This window comes from Saccoglossus kowalevskii, chromosome 13, assembly GCF_978046115.1.
Source record: "Saccoglossus kowalevskii chromosome 13, keSacKowa6.1, whole genome shotgun sequence".
NCBI lineage: Eukaryota > Metazoa > Hemichordata > Enteropneusta > Harrimaniidae > Saccoglossus > Saccoglossus kowalevskii.
This window is the reverse complement of record NC_140653.1, coordinates 27430644-27453784: the sequence shown is the minus strand read 5'-3', so window position 1 is coordinate 27453784 and position 23141 is coordinate 27430644. Positions and strand designations below refer to the sequence as shown.

Genomic DNA, 23141 nt, shown 5'->3' with positions numbered 1-23141 from the left:
CACGCCGCCATTGTTATCGTTTATGCGTGGGTGAGATAGTACCCTCAGGAGCGTAGCAATGTGAAAGTTAAAACATCACACTTAGATCACGAGAACATGCTATTTTTATTTGCACGGATCAGCCTTGTTGCATCCATGGGCGACTTCTTAGAACTGTTGTACGGAAATTATGAAAATACAAACACGGAGGGGTATTAATTACATCACTAGTCCTCGGTTTCACTTTAGTGTATGTTGAACTGTATGAGTAAAATGTCAGCCATCTTGTGCGTGTATATGTAGGGTTTCATTGCTAGAATAGGGTTATCTCGAGAACTAAATTCAATTTTGTATTTATATCTCTAAGACGTTTTCAGTGTGTAATCACCAACACATATAAACTAAAGCAATTACATCGATTACTAGATATTTAACCTAACATGTACGTTTTAAAAAGTGTGCTACGTTGAATATTAATTTCACAATCACCATGCCCCCATGTAATATATGCGAGTTATCGAAAAAGATGATTTGCGATTAAATGAATACATTTTGTGTATTACTTTCCTTCAGTTAATGCATGGGTTATATGAACACAAAATACTGAGGTTTATTGAGGATCAAATGTAACCGAACCCAAGTATAAAACGTAACGGCTTGGAGGCGATCAAGGATAATACCTCAAACAACGAATTACGTGCCATTAGCCACTGTCGCTCCTCTTTGATATACGGCCTGCCTTCTTATCGAGTATCGTTGTTAGGATATGGCATTAATTTGAAAGCCATATGGACTAATGAATTCCTTGTTACTCGGGTGGCATTTGTCGAAAGGTCGGCAGTTTAATATGTTACACAAGGGCAACTGCGTTATTCACATGTAGGGTGTGCCTCGATTATTTGTACATTCTCAGCGTTTTCGTATTATCGTACAATAAAGACACCCGATTCAATTTCACACAGTCAGACTACCTATACAGATCACAAGCCGATCACGGGCATCTAGTGAATGCATGTAAACGAGGAGAAATTACTTGTAATGAGTGTAGTTAGTCAGGTGAGTCAAAAGGCCTTGGTTGATTCCTCGGCGCATATGGCAACCACCATTTACGATGCCTTTATTTTATTGAAGTAATGAAATATTAACATAATATAATGAATCTGACATTGGCACATAATCTTACTGACTGTTGCCTATGTGTGACAAGATCAGATATATACATAAATAAGACAAATACCCACTAATGGACAATTGGTGGAAATACAGAAACGTAATATCTTTGCGTTTCCAACAAATCTATGCATGTGATCATAAATAATAATTTCGACAAATGGACATAATGGTAGTGTGTGTGATAATTGTTTTACATTATACATGCCAATATATAAAACACTGCGACGCTGACGTCAACAAATGTGCCTCGAACTGTATTGCGCATGGCATTTAAAAAAAAACAAGTACGCAAGAATAATCTAGTCAATTATTATTATCGATGTAAACTCATTGTAAATGTTGTAAACTAATTCTGCAAATGGTTATAACTAATAGTTTGGGTTGTGAATGCTCGTATATTTGATTACGCCTTTTAAACTGGGATATTTAATCAATGGAGGAACAGACTCAATAGTCATATCGATAGCACAGTTACGAAGTAGGGTCATGAATTATACTGAGGTGAATTAACTAGATATGTTACGAGGTTATGGATCGACACAGTGATTAAAATACTCCTAGCTAGTTAATTGGTTTGGTACTATGGTTTGGAAAATTTAACCTAAATATGTGGAGTGTGGGGTGTCAGTTGCACCCTAATTAGACTTTTGACATCGATCTAGAAGAATGAAGAAAATAATCTTAACGTCTCTGCAAATATGAAAAGCATTTAGACTTGCACATGACATTCCCCCATAAAGACAACGCTTTTTTTAACAGAAATTCGCTAGCTCAAAGAAAGTCAAGTTAGAAAATAAAACAAAGTAAAATAAATGTTAGTAGTCCACTGTAATGCTTTAAAACTAATACCAACTGAAAAGTGGTTCGTGTTATTACCTGTATTACCCAAAGTCATTCATATTTGTACTTTGCTGAGGTAAATTGGTAAATTATTTTGTAATTTGCAATACACCGTGTCAGTGATGGTTGTTAGGCAGTGTATTTGTAGATAAACATTCGGATATAGATGACCTGTAACAAATGAAAGTTTTAGAGGTGGTCACTCAATTTTGATGATTAGAGTAGTTTTCAAGCAGCCAGCTTTGTGATATAGCTCAAGTTATCAGAACAAACAAGAAAAAAACGGACCCAGTTATCAAGTAGTCAGAATATGCATTAAACTAATTATGTACTCATACACGTGTGGTTAGTAAAACCCTATAAAATCTGACCATTTAAACGAAGCCCTTGATTACGTAAGAGGGCTTGTAGGAGAAGTATGTGAGTGAACCTTTTCTATGGGGGTCAGACAGGGTTGTAGTAATCTCATAAATTCTGTATAAAAAGCTTATAACTATTATCCGAAAAAGTGTGATCCTTTTACCACAAGACAACCTAAATAAGTACCTGAATTATCATATAACCATTTTGTTATATTATTTTTGCGAGGATGCTAATTAATTAACAGACAAACGAAAACATACTCGCTTCAGATTCACGGACAGACGGTCAAAAATAAACTCGGGAACACAGCGTGTATATGCTACGTAAACCACCATGTATGTCATCCAGTTGTCATCTAATATTAACTGGCTTCCCATCCTTCTGCCAGCAGGGATATGTATTCATTGCTCAAACGAATGAAACCGACATTGGTTTAATCGTATGCACCAATTGGCGAACCGTGCAACTGGAACAAGACGTGCCTGATAGAGGAAATCGTGAGTTCTACCCTCACAATACTTTCATGAATTTCATGCACCAGGGCTATCAATGTCAATCACTGACTTTCTAAAAATAGCATGGCGATCCAGCTATGTGCTGTTCTGCATATAATTAAACCGCTGCCACCAATAGATCCTATCGCTCGTCGCAATTAGGCGTTGCAATTACGTCCAACTCGTCGCCCTGTTAAAGTTAAAAAGTTAAAAAGATAGAAGACGAATTTTTGGGCATGGAAAATGATGAACAAGATATATTTACACGCGTCACAACGCTGAGCTGTTAAACATTTTTACAAATAATTAAGAATTTGTTCATACATTCGATGTCTTCTCAATAAATATCTAGAACAAAATGCAACAACTTGCTTTCTCTCAATTCTCTACATTCTATGAATACAACTTCCACTTTCGATTTTCTTTTCTTTGAAGTTGTTTTCCAACACACCTGTAGTCAATAATTGTTTGAATCCTGCCGTGCAATTAAGAGATATGGTTTGAGACTTTAAACATTTAGGCTTTTATTCTGAGTAATTATAACTAAGTCGTTATGTTTGAAGTACATATTCACCCCACAACGGTGTGTCTCTCAGGCTTAGTTATATTGGGTGTGCTGTAATTTATGTTATTTAATAGAAAGATAGGAACGTCACATCATCTCTACCTTAATGACTATAGTATTTTCAATGTTGGAATGCATATATTACTCATAGACAACTCTGAGAATCGGCGACAAGCGGATTCCATGGGTAACCACAGCCATATCTTGTTCACCGGGTTCTAAGGAAAAGCCATCATACAACTGCAATGGATATTTATTTATTTTATTGCTCCCCTTTTTTAACAGGGGCTCACTATGTAAATTAGGAGCTGCACCAAATTAAAAAAGAAACATTTCACTCAGAGACTAATGAAAACAATTTTGATAGACAAAAAGAAACTAAGTTACATGAACTAAGATAACAAAATATAACAACAACAAAAACATCTAAAAGTAGCAAAATAATATGAAAACTAAAATATAAAAAGTAAACTGGAAAAATATTAAATAATATCTGTATACTTCTTTCTACTCTCCATGGCATCAACTAAGAACTTTTTTGTAAAAGTATCAAGTTCGTCACACAGGACTGAATTATACTGCTTGTACTGTCACCCAGGATTAAACATAGCACTTCTTTGTTTGCTATGAAGTCTTTATGTAAATTTATTTCACTTTTGTTACACAGGAGCATTGTGCTGAGAAACATTCACAATGTTATATGAAATGCTCAAGTGTTTCAGGTTCCTTTTTGCAACATGGACAGATACAATCATTGTTATCCAAGTTTGCCCATTTCCTTTTCTCATATGCCAAACCAAGAGTGCAGGGTCTTCTTGCCTTGAATTTTAATTGGGTGCCCTTTGATTTGGACAAAGAATTTAAATATTTCTCACAATATTTTTAATTTGTTTTAAATTTTCTATAATGAACGAGACTTGATTTCTCTGTCATTTTTTGTTTCCATTGAATCTCGTCACTGTTTACAATAAATTTTTTTGGATATTAAATCTTATTCTATGGCCTGATGTCGGTTTCTAACATCTTATCTTATCTCATCTTATTTTATCTTTTCCCATCTTATCTTATAGGTATCTGTGCAAGCGACATGTGCTACTTTAACCGCCATGACAGTCGATCGTCATTTCCTGATTGTCCATGCAGTACGTTCACGGAACGCCACAATTCGTAAACCCATGATGGCGATGATGATAAGCGTATTTATATGGATAGGTATGTCACACAACTTACATGTCCTGTAAGCACAACTCTTTTTTTTATCAGTGAAACGGAATTCTGGTTTGAATATGTGAAGATGAACTTACTTACATTATGGTAAACATCAACAATACTTGTTTGTTTCTATCGTACACATTTCCAGACACACCCTCTGGCAACAAAACCTTTCTGCTGACGTAGATGTTATAAATGAAGGTCGTTTAATGCGTCGCTCATCAGTAAATAACTAATGTTTTTTTATATTTTCAATGGCTATCCGCTATACAACCAAACAATACTGCCGGCACAAAAAAACATTGCCTTCATTAATTGTCTACGTCTTTGAAGCGTCTCGTCCCTGGGAGTGAGGAAAGATGCATATAATCAATATTTGTTTTGCGACCCAATTTATTTGTTTCCATTTACAATCGATCCTGAAAAAAAAAACTTACATCATTTATATTTTTGAGTAGCTTCTTAACAGATGGTATTGATTTCTATAAATACATAAATAAGTCTAGCATTGATTTTCATCTGTATTTTATCTACACTTGACAGGCGCTTTCCTACTACACGTGCCGGTAGCCATATACACAAGACAAGTGATTGATAGCGATGGTGAGCCGTACTGCCGAAGAATCTTTCCTGATGCATTGGCACACAAGATGTATGAAGTGTATTCGTTCATTGTGATGTATATTCTACCACTGGTCATCATCACCGTCTGCTACACTATGATACTGCAGCAGGTATGGCGACGTACTTCAAGTGGCACCGAGAGTGCCCAGGCGATTGAACGTTCCATACGCCGTAAGAGGAAAATCACCCGAATGGTGCTGATTGTTGTTGTACTCTTTGCTATCTGTTGGGGCCCACTACAGATTATGAACCAGTGGATGATACTCGACGTGAAATACCCATACGAATCACATCCAGTGTATCACTTTCGTATCTTCTGCCTGTGTCTAGCCTACACCAACTCTTGCGTCAATCCGTTTGTCTACGCGTTCACCACAAACAGTTTTCGGAAGTATTTCAAGAGGCTGTTCTCGGCTTGTTGCCCACATGGTAATGGATTTACTCACACTAGTGTTACAAAATCTACTAGAATGTCGGACAAAATGTCTCGTACAGAAGATTCTGTATCCATGTAAAAAAAAAATGTCTTCGAGGATAATATGGCAAAAGCCAGAGAGTTGTGTATATAGAATGTAGATATAACATTATCATTTGACAGACAACTTTCAGAATGTAATAATTATAATAGTAATAACAATTACAATTACACAGTACGTGATTCATGCCATATTTTCTGCTACAATTTAGGCCGTATACAAGCACCTAGTGTAACTTCGAGATCCCGACTGACTCAACAGTCCTTGAACCAATCCTTGAATTCGGACGAATGACGGGACTTACTGGACAATTCACTAACTGGACAACAAATGAACGACTAAAAAGAAACATTTAAGGACGGAAGATGTGACCATCATTGGATCCACTCTCATCTGTGCATGAAACCCTTTACTTGAATGTGATACGTAAGTGAACAAGGACATTATAACCAAATATTCCTCCCTACAATATACCGTAGAGAACGGAGCGAATTCCATTCCCGTTCTTAATGGACGTGACTCTTAAATCACTCTACTGTTCCGTAACCTTGCACTGTATTGTGTGATTGTTTCGAAGAGGAAGATAAACTATTGGATTCTGTTTACAGAGTAATGTTAGATTATATATCCTCTTACTGATGAGTTTCAATCGAACAGGGTTGATTGTATTGCATAATCGTGGTAATCACTGCACTGACTGTACCGAATGGCTAATGTGAGTGCATTCTCGGCAGTTGGTATTTATGCGGATATGAATTACACAGACGACTGGATGAGTGTCATTTAGCACTTTTATTTTATTTTGTCTAATACGTCTTGTACTCGCACGATCATGTGTTTATTAGGTTTACCTGTTTACACTAGTACAATGATTTTTATAATAGCACTTCATTGTAACATCTCACTGAATTCAGCACTATCCTCACCGCACTGTTATTTGCCATCCTGTGAACTTACCACCCGGAGATTTATACACGCACACAACTCCGAATAATTACCATGGAAATGTCACGTAAACCACCGTATATTAAACATGATGTTTTTTTCCTTTTTAATTTGCGTTCGGTAATTTTTTAGGACGATTAAATTTGCGGAGCTCCGCATCTTCGCATGAATCGGTGGAAGATGTGGGTGTTGGTTTATTAGTAGATTCGTTTAGGTTGCATCCTGGCCAGGTTTAAGATGCCCGCCCCCTACTTCGCGCACATAACACAATAGCTTCTGCTATTGAAATTCCGCTGAAGGACGTGGTAATTGGAAATGTGAGGCGTAGTAAACATGTTATTGCACAAATCTGATCTCCCAGACTCACGATTTTGGCTGTTATCTACCACGAACTTGTGACTGCGAGCAGTCGTCTCTGCGTCGTCTTTAATGTGAGTCCCATGTAACGTATGCAGCGCCCAGACGCTATAGTAGCAAGTATCTCGCAGTCAGTCAGCACAAGACGGCACGGGCTTGTCACTACAATCACCTTACTGTGTTTGTGGATTATTCGCTGAATTATCGTTATGGAAAACAATGTACGGCGCATCAAACGCTGGCGATAAGTGTTTAGTTTCGCTATGAGAACATATTACGAATCCACACGAACATATGGGCATTTTTGTACGAAAACACACTATACCGCATGCCAATTTTACATTACCACATGAAACAATATGAACAAAATTGTGTATTATTGTATGGGAATTCTGTGAACAAAGTTGTACATTGCTGTATGGAAACACTGAACAAAGTTGTATGAACATATGTACATGGCGTACATATGTTGAATATTAATGAAACTTGGAATGTACATACGATGTAAGTTATAGTAAGGGGACGGTATGAACACACTGCACATTACTGCATTTGTAAAAATGTATGAAGAGAAGGTGCGCGTTACTGTATTGTAACAGTGGACATAGAAAGTATGTTACTGTCTGAGAACACGATGTATGTTGCTGTATTCATACAGCCCGTGCTAAATGCATTGTACGTTATTTAAATACATGCCATTTACGCCGATATTTGCCCGGGTAATGTGAACGTTGTCGTTGACAGGTCCAGTAATTCAACGTGTTGTAACAGCAATTTACACATGGAGATTGATGAGCACGTTTCACTATGATGTCACATTACTTATTTGTTCAAACAATAATACAAAGCCACATTAAAGTCCCCGCAATCCCACATAAATAATGTAAAGAATAATACTTCTACTGCTGACAGAAGCCTGTGTTTGACATTTAACGAAAGTGTATCTTTTCACGGATGCCTCGAGGGGCTTATTTTCGCTGAATAATAGTAGCAGTTAACTCATGGACATGTAACACAAAGTTATGGTACGCATATCTCCAAAAAAGATCGGTATTGCCTCAACAATATATCGTACAATACAATACAGGACAACAATAAATGAAATCTACTAGTCTTACCAAACTGCTTTATAAATATATACATTATATATCATAAACGAGTAAATTAATCTATATTTTTTGTGTATTTTACAATTTTGCAGCGTCGATTAATTCAATATGCAAATTTAAACAAAGCGTGGTATGTTTACTTTAATGAAGCATGTGTGTATAATGTAATAACGTCATGAAAGCGAATACGGCTCTATGAAATAAACATAATACTCACTCGTTTAATTAATTATTTAGACGGGCAGTAGGGGTCACTGCAAATGAAATTAACCAGCTGATTGAACATCCCCTTAATTACGGTCACAAGCGTAGATTTAACATTTGTTAAATCATATGAACATTTATCAGAAATAAACAGACCGTGTCGCGCCATTTTGGTGACTGTGGCGAGTAACCATGATCCATATACAGACAAAATGAATGCTGCTGGCGATCACCACAAACAATTTTAACTAACAGTTTTATTTATTTTTTGGTAAAATGAGCTCTCAAAAGCACAAAGTGTTGTGCACTGCACACCGTCTCCAACAACCTGTATGATAAAACATTGCGGTTCATCATAATTTAAATTCAAGTAATATGTGGATAGATAAATAAACGTATTTTTAGAGTGAGGGCGCAATCGCGGGAATAATAAGATTGGCGGCAATCATCATTGTTTGGAATATTCCATACTATATACTATACTACATTGACATGCATTAAAGTAACTAACTAGATTAACATTTCGAAATCTTCGTTTTTACAAAAAGTGAAACCTTCCGTACTGCGATATTTGACATTTGTAAAACAGGTTCAGATGTTGAAATAAAAGGTGATTTTGGGTACAAGTTCTGGGGGGAAAATACATATGACTTTGGAAACCAGAAGGTTTTATTTGTTCCTGTTTACTTCTTTCATCTGTAAAGCAACGCGAACATGTTTCATCTGTACAGCAATGTCATTGTTAGCATGTTTCATCAATACAGTAATGTCACTGTTAACATGTTTCATCTATACAGTAATGTCACTGTTAACATGTTTAATCTGTACAGTAATGTCACTGTTAACATGTTTCATCTGTACAGCAATGTCACTGTTAACATGTTTCATCTATACAGTAATGTCATTGTTAGCATGTTTCATCTGTACAGCAATGTCACTGTTAACATGTTTCATCTATACAGTAATGTCACTGTTAACATGTTTCATCTGTACAGCAATGTCACTGTTAACATGTTTCATCTATACAGTAATGTCATTGTTAGCATGTTTCATCTGTACAGCAATGTCACTGTTAACATGTTTCATCTGTACAGTAATGTCGCTGTTAACATGTTTAATCTGTAAGTACTGTCACTGTTAACATGTTTCATCTGTACAGTAATGTCACTATTAACATGTTTCATCTGTACAGCAATGTCACTGTTAACATGTTTCATCTGTACAGTAATGTCACTGTTAACATGTTTCATCTGTACAGTAATGTCACTGTTAACATGTTTCATCTGTACAGTAATGTTACTGTTAACATGTTTCATCTGTACAGCAATGTCACTGTTAACATGTTTAATCTGTACAGTAATGTCACTGTTAACATGTTTCATTTGTACAGTAATGTCACTGTTAACATGTTTAATGTGTACAGTAATGCCACTGTTAACATGTTTAATCTGTTCAGTAATGTCACTGTTAACATGTTTAAACTGTACAGCAATGTCACTATTAACGTGTTAATCCGTATATCAATGTCACTGTTAACATGTTTTATCTGTACAGGAATGTCACTGTTAACATGTTTAATCTGTGATGTAATCTGTGATGTAACTGTTAATATGTTTAATCTGTACAGCAATGTCACTGTTTATATATTTAATCTATATAGTAATGTCACTGTTAACATGTTTAAACTGTACAGCAATGCCACTATTAACGTGTGAATCTGTATAGCAATGTCACTGTTAACATGTTTAATCTGTATAGCAATGTCACTGTTAACATGTTTAATCTGTACAGGATTGTCACTGTTAACATGATTAATCTGTGCAGCAATGTCAGTGTTAACATGTTTAATCTGTACAGTAATGTCACTGTTAACATGTTTAATCTGTACAGCAATGTCACTGTTAACATGTTTCATCTATACAGTAATGTCACTGTTAACATGTTCCATCTAAACAGCAATGTCACTGTTAACATGTTCCATCTGTATAGCTATATCGCTGTTGACATGTTAAAAACGTTTAGCAATGTATTGTTTAACATATTCTATGTGCTTCAATCTGATCGTTATCTTACAAGCCCGCATGTTTCTGTGTGAATGCTAACATATGCCAGCAGTGTGTCAATGTGATTGCTAACGTGGGCAAGGAATGTCCCTATATGAATGTTATCCTATTGCAGCAGTGCTAGAAACATGTGCCAGCAGTGTGCCAATATTCCTGTTAACGTGTGCTTGTAATGTGGCAATGTTTAATGTGGCAATTATAAGGTGGCAATGTGTAGTGTGGCAATGTGTAATGTGGCTATGTGTGATGTGGCAATGTGTAATGTGGAAATGTGTAACGTGGTTATGTGTGATGTGGCAATGTGTAATGTGGCAATATGTAATGTGGCGATGTGTAACGTGGCGATGTGACAGTTAATAGTGTGTCAATATGAAAGTTATCGGGTGTTGTACATCGCATGGGACTCATTATTAAGAAGACCGCCGCACATTAATGTGTATAGAAGCTGTAGGTACGTCGTAGGTACGTGATGGACAGAAGTGCAAATCACCAGATGTTGAAATATTAATATTCAGGTGAATCTTTCTTTTAAGAATACCTTATTTCATGATATCGGTATTCTGATACACTGATCATATCAGTCGAAACGTCATATTACATAGAATGGAAACTGATTATATTATGTCGCATTTCGGAACGCTGAAGTACTTGATAAACAAAACACGAATGACATACCAGTCAATGATATGCTCACAAAGAAGTGCCGTTATTTTTTCCCGACACAAAATAAATACAGTCGATGCTTTTTAATTGTTTTTGCTACGCATGCCCACAACATCATTGAGTAATGCAATCCAGTTACGCCCTTTTCGCATTGCGTGGTTTACGTGTTCTTGTTCCCATGTCACATTGCACGAGAGTTACAAACATTCATCTGATGTTGCTAGGACGCAATATGCGTTGTCGAGGTGAGGTATATATAGACGACAAACACTTTTGTTTCGTAAACGCAAAATATGATTTACCAGGCTGCTAATAGCAACCACACAAAAAGGCATTTTAGTCTTGTATTCATTATAGCTTTTTCAAATGTACATTTAATTAGGAATATAGATAATACACCACATTTCAGTTAGATGTTGGATTATGGATGTTGGATTATGGATGTTGCGACGTACTTGAATACCTCGCATATCCTCTAACATGTTGCTTGAGTTCTCACTGATTGATAATAATAACGAACATGCGCTGATTGTTCTCCTTTGACAAAGTTTATTTGCTTGATATTGATGAACTCTGACCTGTAATTAATCTGTTTGTAATAACACTAATCATATTTCAAGTACATTTACATGTGTTACTATTGTTTTCAATGAACTTGAACTGTTTACTTTGTTCTATCTAGGTATTTCTGATTCAGTGTAAATGACGTCATCCAGTTATTGACTTTCCTAGTTTAAGTGTTTTTATACAAATGTTTTAGTTTGTAAAACATCGCTCTTACAATGTGTATATATTCAATATGACGTTGTAAACAACTCCTTGGGTCTTCAAGAAATTTAAATTAGACGGCATGAAAGCTGAACCAAATTACTGTGTTTTTTTGATGTTATCATGTTTTTTTAACTTAAAGATTGTTAATAAGGAAAAAAAATATATGTACAGTTTATCATGCGAATATCACGTGTTTTATTCTCGCGAGATTAAAAACAGTCTTGCTCAGATCTGTGTGGAGTACATCTTCTTACGCTTGTGTTGTTTACGTTGTGGTTATGACGTCGCGTAATACTTGTTTATGACTTATACATATGACGTCATGACGTGGGAGGTATGATTCATTTTCAGTACGGTGTATTCTAATGATAGTTATTATATTGATTTAGTATTACTATATTAGGCGTTTGAGAGTCCAAAATTCTGGTCATTTGCATAATTTCAAGGTGTCTGCGACTTTTACTTCAATTTCAACAAGTTTGATTCGTTTATTTATTGATGTATGAGTTCAGATGAAATACCATCTTGTCAACCATCTCGAGATTATGCAAATTAATGTCTATTGTGCTTTGGGCCGTATGTTATTAAAATAGGACATACAAACAAAACTATTCGTACACGGAAAGGCATTTTCGGATATGCCTCCCATGAATAATTGGCGTATGTTTTTTTATCAATTAAATGAAACACAAGTTTTCTACAGATGCCACGTGTTAACATGCAACCATTACCATCGTAGTGCATGAACCATAGTAAAACAACACGATATCACTAATGTAATTTTGTTGTATTGTATATATTGACCTATATCACTGTGTATAGAGTATTTTCAACAGTAAATTATATCTGGTATATAGAGATATCTTACTACAATTTCTGTGTTTTGTCTATTCTTTTTTGTTGCGTGTGATAATCTAAATAATGCAATTTTAAAAGTAATTGCAATATGGGATTTAATAGGCTTTGGTAATGACGAGGTATTCTGATCTTGTTCATTACCTCTAATGTGAACTAGAGGGCCCACGTAGGAAGTTACAAAGTTTGAAAACTAAGAAAGAAATGTCTCCGGTGGGTTTCATGGAAGTTTGTTCAAATGAGATACGTTCACGACAAGATGCAACATGCACGATTCCTCCCAATCTCCCAATCAATTGTCACCATCGTTCTTTCACGTGAAAATAAGCCTTGTAGAGACGTCCCCATACCATAAACTCCGATCATTAGGCTCCGATTAAAGTCGCAAGTTGTGACATAGTCATAACTAAGTTAACTAAAGTTACATTGTCAGCAACGTTTTCTTTGAAGCCTTTGTCACGTCAGGTAGTGTACGTAATATAGTAAGTGCAATAAATACGTCATTCTTAAAATATTCGCGTCAACAGTTTCTTCCCAATAACAGACAGTCACGAAGCATTCCCTTAAATTCTCTTGTGACCGAGTTTTCAGCGTTTTAGGACGTCGTCGAGTTACCGAATCGCACGTGGTATTTTCTGTTCAACGGCCAAAGATAAATAGATAAGATAAATTCTATGTGAAGGATTTTCATTACCTTTTGCCTGAAATGCACACCGGACTCTTTACCCGTATAGCTATTATTTTACTCATTTCACCACTTCGTCCGATTGAACTGTGCATACATAAAACATTACGCACTTTCAATATGACGTCACCGCAGAAACGCGTACCAGAAGAAGAATACAAAACAATGGATGATGGGATTAATTTTAGTAGTTCTTAATGTTATAACGCCATTTGTAGGCCACAGGCTCATATGACTTTACATTTTTTTTTTTCAAAATGTTTTTGTGCCAGGCGACAGTTCCGGACACTGAATGTCACTGTTGTCTCTCCTGACTTTTTTCTACTTTGTAAGTGCAAACTGCAAGTGCTAGTGCTGACACATTATTAATGTAACATATTAAATCACAGCGCATTGTAACAAAAGCAAATAGAATAAACTGGAGAATTTATACAGAGAATAAATAAATTGAATTCCTACAACTATTTGCTTTATACATATTTAGTTAGGATTCTCAGTATAACTATTGAATCGGATTTCATTACATTTATTTTAGTGAAGACAATATAAAGTTAGTCGATCCACATAACTCTAAATTGAAAGGCGTTTCAACTAATTTTGCTGATATTGCAACATTAAAATTCTGCGTTAAGTACTAGAGTTGTCGTTCAGCGAAAGTTTGAATTTCCCGTAAATACACAGACGAGTATATATTACACGCGCTGTATGCGTCGCATATGGCCCATGTTGAACACGAAAGCGTGGCGACGATTGAGAAAAAGGAAAATGATAAGTATTCATATAGATTTGTTATCGAATCTCGAATTCAAATTATTATATATATATATACATTGTAAATATATATAAAAAATAGATCAGACAAAATATGAACACGCTCTGCGTTAAGAGCATGACGCTTAAATACATGTTCCATCCATATTCCCAATCCAATTGCACAGCGGCGAATGTAATATTGTGACATTATTAGGGAATTCGACATTCAAAGGAACTTTATAACTTCATGTTGCAATTAGATTATGATCAATGTATATATATAGGGTCGTAACAATACACGAAGACGGTCAAATTAACTGTATGTATGCAAATAGGGTCCCCATTCCCAAAGCAATTATCAAGACAGGACTGGACGTAATGAATGCTCGAGAATGAATGTAGCAAATACAGGCTTCTTGTATCCATTACAAAAATGTCGAGTTGTTATTTCCGCGTAACAATGCCCATTGGTCTATTTTCCCTTATAAAAAAAGACCCAGTTTTAAAAACAGGAAAAGATTGAAAAGCGAGTTGGTAGTCAGATTACATAGCGAGGATCTCATCGTCGGTATATTATTACAAAGTATTGATACAAGAAGGTACCGATGTTTGGGAATATAAGAAATCCTCCTATGCATAAAATATATATCAAAATAAACATATTTTTAAAACATACTTGACGGTTTGTAATTGAAAGATACTTAATACTGTTTACGCGTGAATATTAACACATGGTATATAAGGCACATATAACAAACTATCTTATATTCCATAATACTATCACCCATACACACAAGGATACACATAGATATCTTGAGTCGTCATATTCGAGTTACATTTAAAATGAAAATACGTTATAATATATTGGATTCCGTGTTTAACCGAGTTCAGAACCTCATCAGCTGCAAAAGTAAATACTATCTTGCTGCATGACAGCGTGATTTCCACAAAATAGTTTTGCCGCATTGATTGTTTACAAGAAGAGAAGTTTATTGTCGCACTGTCATCAATTATTCCAAAAATAATTGTCTTCTTCTCGAACCCAAAGCCAATTCCACCAATCGTTGACATCATATAGTCCTCCCAACTCCAAACATGTGCACATGCGCATGTGCACAATCAACACACGTGTGTGGAAGTTTCTGTTTCAAAGTTGAGTTGTCCCCAACGTGAAAGTCAAAAATCGCAAAATTTCATAACGAAAATAACGATGTCTCAACAATATTTCTCCGATATATGATTTTATTTCTGAAATATATTCCGCATCAAAACACTTCCATTTGACATATCAAATGGTATTTCTAATGTGTACTGGAACAAGATGTGCACAGTAGCACGATATTGTTAGAGAAATATTTATATCAGCCTACAGACTGGCGGTGTTCGCGCCTATCGATGGTTGTTGGGGTCGACTCTCACGGACAACACCGGGTCAACGTTAACAAAAACCTCGCTTGGACGACCAAAATGAACCACTGTGCTCGCTCTCATCTGTCAAGGAATGGTAAACGGAGACGGAATCAATGAAAACAAACACTCCATTCAGGAATAAACGACTAAAGAACTGTACTTTTGATGTACGGCTCCGAACTACAAGACACACTCATCAACAAAAACCAAGGGAATAAATAACAAGGTGACATCATAATTTGATCACGTGAGTTTAAAGTAAGCTTATAATAGAGAAATCATATACGTACTTTTTTCCATATAAGGATTTCAATTTTCCCGCGAAATATAGGGTCCAGGACGGAAGACGTTAAACGAATATACACGATATTATACGAATGTCCGAGTAACTAAATAATTCCATGACATTCCTCCCTTCCAGACCAAACTACATCCTGTGTTTGCGTCGTACTATACAATCATATATTAGAAAGGTACAAAACAGTGAAATAAAGGACAAAAGAAAATCAGAAATTATAAATTATTCAATATTTCACTTACATATATCAGCGAACTACATGTTAAGTAAGGTTTTAGTCATTACAAGAATCAACAATATCATTCATATTCATTATTTGCTTTATAATCAATGTTCTTTCATATTACAGTTCCAAGCATTTAGTTCAAATTTCAGAATGTACCAATATCCGTAGTCAATGAGCTAGGATAGCTATTCAAATCAAATTCAGAATAATTCTTCTAATTGTTCCAAATCCATAATAGTTGGTCGGTTTATGTTCTTTTCTTGGATATCTCCGTAGAACATTAGGTGGTTTTATAAACTCAGTGCAAGTCTCTTCCTTAGTAGCATCCACTTTCATACTTCGATTATAAGTGGAACAGAATCCTCGATATTATCCGCAAATGTTTTTGTTGATGACTCAGAAGTAGTATCAACATCTAAGTTCATAGATTCCAAATGGGCACCGGCAACTCCTGCCTCTTCACACATTGATGTCTCACCATGAGTTTCTGATGAAGGTGAGGTATCGTCTATCTGATCTGTCTTTGGGTTAAATATCTGTGTCTCAACATGGCAGCAGCGTCCGACAGTTTCTTCCCTGGTAAACCAAATTGTATGCACTGATCCAAGCTAGCCATCGGTACATGCTTCAACCAAGAGACTATCGGTTTCTCTCGATATTTCTTATCTTCTCATAATGGACGATCTTAAACTTATGAAAGTCGGCTTATGACCAAGTATAACCCTTCAAAGCTTAGCTGCCATTTTGAACTCAACTACGTTCTCCTACTTTCTTCCTTCAACCATACAAATCTCCCGGTTGAAAACCTTGTCTATCCAAATGCCACTCATAGTGTTTCTTAAGGACACTTACTGTCACCTGCTCTCTAGCCCAGACATGCGCTTTCTGCAACTTAGATTTCAGATCGGTCACATAGTCTTCCTGTGTCCCTACATCAGGATCATTACTATCAAACATTAAGTCTACTGGCAAGCATTTCTCTCTTCCAAGCATTAACAAATTAGGGGTTTCTGTAGAGGAATGCACAGATGATCTATAAGCAATGTCAACATAGGGTAAACACTGATCCCAGTCCCGTTGTTGTGCCAATGGATCAAGATAAGACTTAATCGATCCAACAATAACCTTCATATGTCTTTCAACCAAAACATCACATTGAGGGTGCCAGGCACAGTGTAGGTCTTAGAAATGTCCAATAACTGACATACTTTCTTGAAAACCATGAATATAAAATCTCTACCCCGTATCAGAATAAATTTATCGAGGCATATCAATTCTAGTGAACAAATGATAAACCAGTGCTTTAGCCTTCTCATCATTCACTGGAATGCATTCCAACCACTTACTAAAGTAGTCAGCTAAAACTAAACCTTCTTGTTACCATCATAAATTTCAGTGAAAGAACCAAGGATGTAAATTACTGTTCATTTCATTGGATAGCCAACCATGTGGGATTGTAAGGAGACTTTCTCTCGTTTGTGTGGCATCTGACGACGTGCACATACATCACATGACCTGACATATGCTCTAATAAGTACCGCTGTCTCAGTTTAGTTCCCAAATGTCTATCTGGATTAGCTGTGTGCAGCCCACGCAACACCTGCTGTATACAGTCCAAGAGCAAATACAGCTGCCAAGTCACTTGCATACCAACAGCACTTTCAAACAATCTATACAGAACACCATTCCTGACATGAAGATGATCACATGAAGACCAGCACATTTTTACCGAAGGCGAGAACGCAGAAATTTCCTCCCACGCAGGTCTACGCTGGGTTTAGACCGTCGTGAGACAGGTTAGTTTTACCCTACCACCTTAAATGAAAATATATTAAAAACTTTTACAAGTTGGCAGGAGATGTCATGCTCAACAGTAGAAGTTAAAATGCTCATACCACCACCTGATGCTGTTTCTCTCAGAGTTCACTGTTGGTCCATGTCCACAATACCAACATCTGACTGCCAATTCGTCTCCTTTGTTTCATTTCGACATATTGTCATCACCTTTCCTGGGGGTAACTCCTACAACATCCTGACCAACTGGTACATACTCAGAAGCTAATGGGTTCAATGAGGAAGCTCATCCGAATTTTGGTCACATTTAGAGACATTAGTGCTAGCATACATCTGACCACATTGTTTACATTTATAGGTAGGTGCTAAACTTAATGCATTGGTAGTGCCATGATGTTTGACCGGCCTATGGACATTGGTGAAATCAACAATTTAATCCAGCGAGCCAGCTGACCCTTAACATTTATGAATCGCATTAACAATATTAAAGAAACATGACATAATTTACAACTGCAAGTAATTCTCTTCTGGTCACACAATATCTGCACTCTGTAGCTGACAAAGCCCGACCTATATCACCAATGGTCACTCTTTCCTACCCTGTATCTGGTACAAAACAGTATCAACGCCACAACCCCTAGCATCAGAATCTAGTATAAAAGTTTCATCTTCAGATGGAAATGATAAAACAGGAACGGATGTCTAAGCATCCTTATCACTGTCAAAGGCATTTTAGCATTGTTTTCTTCTTTTTCAACTCATGCAAGAGGCGTGCTAGATATGTAACCCTCTGACAAAGTCTATGTAATAGGAGGCCAAACCAATAAAAGAACGAACTGTCACAGAACTGGTTCAATGCCAATTCTGTAATATGTCCACCTTTTCAGGATCTGTCTCAACCCCATATTCTGAGATTCTGTGACCCAGAAATTCAACAACAGAGGATAACAGCACACAGGTTTTAGTTTTAACCCAGTCGATCAAAAAACAATTCTAATCACTTCGACTCCTCCTTATATGTTCTGGCAAATACAATAATGTCATCCAGATACAAGATTAAAATTTTCCATGACAAACCTTTAAAACAACGTTCCATATTTCTTTCAAAAGTTCTTACACCATTGGTCAAGCGAAATGGAAGCACCTTCCACTGATATAACCCAGTTTTCGTACAAAAGGCAGCGTATGGTTTAGACTCTGGCACTAGTTCAATTTGCCAATATCCTGATTGTAAATCTAACGTAGAAAACCATTTTGACCCATAGACTGATTCCAAAGCATCATCAGAAAAGCTGCCCTATACTGTAACTGAATTTAATTTACGATAGTCTGTCTATGCATAGCCTTTGCGTCCCATTTTTGTCGGAAAAAAGACTAATGAGAAAGCCCAGCTGACAAACTATTCAATTAATCTCCTATCAAGAGATCTGCCTTGTTTGTCTCTCTCATCTATCTCTCTGTGTTTCCATATTATGGTATGGAAATTGTAGTACCGGTTTTTCATGTACTACTATCTCATATTTTATTAGATCCACCTTTTCTAAATGCTCACCATTACAACTAAAGACACCAGCAGATTTGACCAACAAATCAACAAACTGTTTCCCGAACTACTTTTCCTGTACAGCTCCTCCTCCTCCTTTCGTTAGTATGAGTATTTACAATAGTTTCCTTCTTATCCGCCAAGAATTCCTGCTGGAGATTGAATGGTAAGACTCTGTTTTTGTCAACCATTAAGAAGTGCAATAGTAGTCCTAGCTTTGGGTATTCGATCAGTGGGAGTCACATTGAGTGTTCGGATTGGAATCCCAGCACTCCATGGATTTACAACAGCATGACACACCCCAAATGTTATTTTCAAAACTACCTGTAGGCCGAGTTGGCATAACACAAACAATGTAATTCACCTCATTTTCAGGAACTACACAAGATCTCACCCATTCGCGTCACAACAGGGCGCTCAGCAAACCCAATTTCAAACCAAAAATTTTAAATTCGGCCGCCAATCAGCGACTGCCTTACAGTTGGATGACAATTTTGGTTTCAAATAGCCCGATGCTCTGCAATGTACTAATCAAGGAATGTATATATAATGTGGCAAAGCGACACAGGACAAAGTCTGTACAAGCCAAATAATAGATTGACTAAGTATTGATTTCTTTATAATTATGTGATTTATCTATGTTTGCATCTAAAGGCGAGGTCCCAGCAGCCATTTTCCCTGGTTCCACGTGGCTTGGGAAACTAACCTGATATGATTATGCGCCATGTTGAATTTCCATAGAATCTAATGGAACTAAAATGTCGTAGACTGAAATAAAAAATTAGCAGTAATCCTTCGCTCGTTCTTTTTGTTTTATTTATAGATTTATAGGCTGAGTACTTTGTGAAAAGTTGTTGGAATTAAAGCAACCAGAAAAGCCCTAGCTTTGGAGGGAAGCATCTAAGCTGTAACACCCAACATTTTTATTATCTGGTTTAATGAAATATCTAGTTTTGTATTATTTTAAAATAATATCATAATAAAAATAATAGTAGAAGTTGGCCATGGTGGTTCTAATTTCAATTTAGTCCCTCGCCAGTCCCATACTATGCCTTTTAAAACTTAAAATATAATGAAATCAGACGAGATTTACTTACCAATGAGTTCAATAACCTCGTATGGTCAACTGACAGACACGTTAAATAGCTTGCTAGCTAGCGCCACTGTGAAAATACTCAATGTATATTAACTATTAACTATTTAGTAGTTAAACTACTACTAACTTAAAGGGCGACAGTCGTCGCGTCGTGTCCTGTTCGATATGGGACTCATAGCGACGTATACAACGCGTGTAAAATACATTGTTTATTTACATGATTTCGAACACACGCTGCGCGACGACCACCGCCCTTTAAACTAGTAATACCATATTGCGTTAATTTTATTCTGATATGAATGTGTGTGGGATCAAGCGTCTGTACACTGCCAATTTCGATAAGGTTTCGTATCAGAGCTAATACGTAAAACATCTTTCATTCAAATATTGATGAATTGTGTTCTCACAGACTGTCATTTTCGCTGTTTTAATGAACGCGGTGATCGCGTGTCAAACAATATCAATCAATATATTGTTTTCATTTTAAGATGGCTACGGTCGCCATATTGTATTTGTGTCAACATATATATGACACCCTGTATCGTTTTACAGATTTCAAAGGACTTCAAGTAGAATTGCAGGTGCAGCAGGTTTAGCGATATTTACACGTTTAATTGTTTGTGGCTACATTTTACAAAATCCAGACACTCTTGATGTACTCGTCTATTGACACAGACACAGTAAATTCGTATCTTCAGAGACCATGTCGTGTTTCATGATCGATCTCCCGCTAATAACAGCTAGATCATGTAACGCGAAACGTGTTCCTTGACTACTAACTTGGGTACTAACACAACACCCAAAGTATGCGTACAGTGTTGAGTACCCTCATACTAAAAAACGTGCTGCTTTCCAAATGGCTGACGCATTACTTAAAAGTATACTTTTCCAATGCCGACTATGAAATCAAAAAAAAAGGAGTACAGACTCTATGCGATTAAAGAGGATTAAAGCCTCGGTGAATCAAATATGAAACATGCATTGCTGTTGGAAAGCAGGTTATAACACCATTAATGTAGTTGTTTGGTACAATCTCATCAACAATATTAACGAGTGTATTTCAACACGTGAGAGTGAACGGTGAACGTGAGATTACTTTGACGTCTAGAGGCACCTCTACGTGATTACTCTTGTACTCTACGCATGCTCACATGTGCTGAATCAAAGCTCGACACGTCATATTAGGTATGAGTCCCATGTGACTATAGAACAAATGACAGTGCCAGATAATGTTTTAAGTTGTTTGTTCTAGGGGATTATTTTTCGAACATTATGCTGTATCTGATGCGTAGTATTCCTTGAAAAATGCAAATAATCAACATCTCTTGTATATGTAAGAATCAGTTTACCACAAAACATAATGCGAAGTAAAAAATATCACACAAATTGTTTGATATTGATTAAATTAAACTGATATTAATTGCAGGATATATCGGCCAGGATCCACGTTATCATGTGAAGACAAATGGACCACAACGTTTACCTGAACTTATATTTAGAAAGCGAACTTAATATTTTGATGAATTCGACTACCTAACTATTCCATATTCTAAACACTGTTTTATGGGATGTCTCAATGTTGTGAAACTCATAAATACACACAATGAACTTGTCAGAGATGTAACAATTTACTGCTGTGTTGGCAATTATCCAACGGTCAATTATGCAGCCTAGTTGTCAGTCAATGTATTCAACAAACGTTAAAGACGTTTTCAGTGATCGGTCTATCGATAAAAGAATCACCCCATAGTCAAATAATATGGCTATTATGGATGTATTTACTTTAGCTATTTTCGGCATTTTCACCACGGATATTATTTTAAGTATTGAATACTACTATGATGCATGAGGAGGAACATACATGTGCTAAATAGTGAAACAAATCTTTCCGTTCTAAATTCTATTTCTAATCAGTTAGTATACTTATGCAGCCTAATAATTCTATGTCAAACTCTATTATGAATAATGCCACAGATCTGGGATGCATCGCAGTACAGTTACCAGGTATATACACATAGGCGTGTGCGTTTCAACGCAAAAATACGCGTGGGATATTACTGTCTAGTGGAAAGGTAAATAATACCCACTGAAGACGTTGAATATATAAATTTTATTTTTTTACAAAACTGTTGCAAGCTTTTTGGTAACATTCCTTTGTGTATAGCAGTTGTCCAAAGTAAAATAGACAATTGGAGTGTTCAGTGCCGTATGTAAAATAGCTAGAGCCTTCAAACACGTTTCCCATGTGAACAATACAACCTAGTTTTATAGTACAGTATTTCTTCAATCACAATATCATCCTTTCCAAGTCGTCTATAAATACATTCTTTCATTACGTTTAGAAACAGGTTACGGGTGCTGGCAGCTAGACTAGTACCCAGTTTTCGTGTTTAACGATTGTAATAGCAGTGGCTTTAGGAAGTAGGGCTTTCAATTTGGTGTAGCAACATCACCGAATGTATATATCATTCGAACGCCAACTTCTCTGTACTTTTCAATGTTTCTTTTGGTTGCTTGAATGTATGAATTGTAATATTTACATCTCACTTGACAGCCGATTTAGCGTGTGCTTTCTGCATGTGATGTAGTGATACTGGTATCGAATTGCTATTATTGAAATCCTTTTGAAACTGGGACAAAATT

General features: G+C 36.3%; 1 protein-coding gene across 3 annotated transcripts in view; it reads left to right on the top strand.

Moving 5' to 3' along the window:
* LOC100371405 (G protein-coupled receptor 54-like) overlaps positions 1–12711 on the top strand; it is a 128205-nt gene extending 115494 nt beyond the window's left edge. For 2 of the 3 annotated variants that reach the window (XM_085507156.1, XM_002733682.3), the window contains 2 exons: positions 4485–4626; positions 5170–12711. In XM_085507156.1, the coding sequence (XP_085363282.1) occupies positions 4485–4626; positions 5170–5765 (738 nt within the window). In that variant the 3' untranslated portion in view covers positions 5766–12711. The remainder of the gene's footprint in view (positions 1–4484; positions 4627–5169) is intronic. The other variant, XM_085507157.1, reaches the window with a different exon arrangement.
* Positions 12712–23141: the final 10430 nt, after the last annotated feature.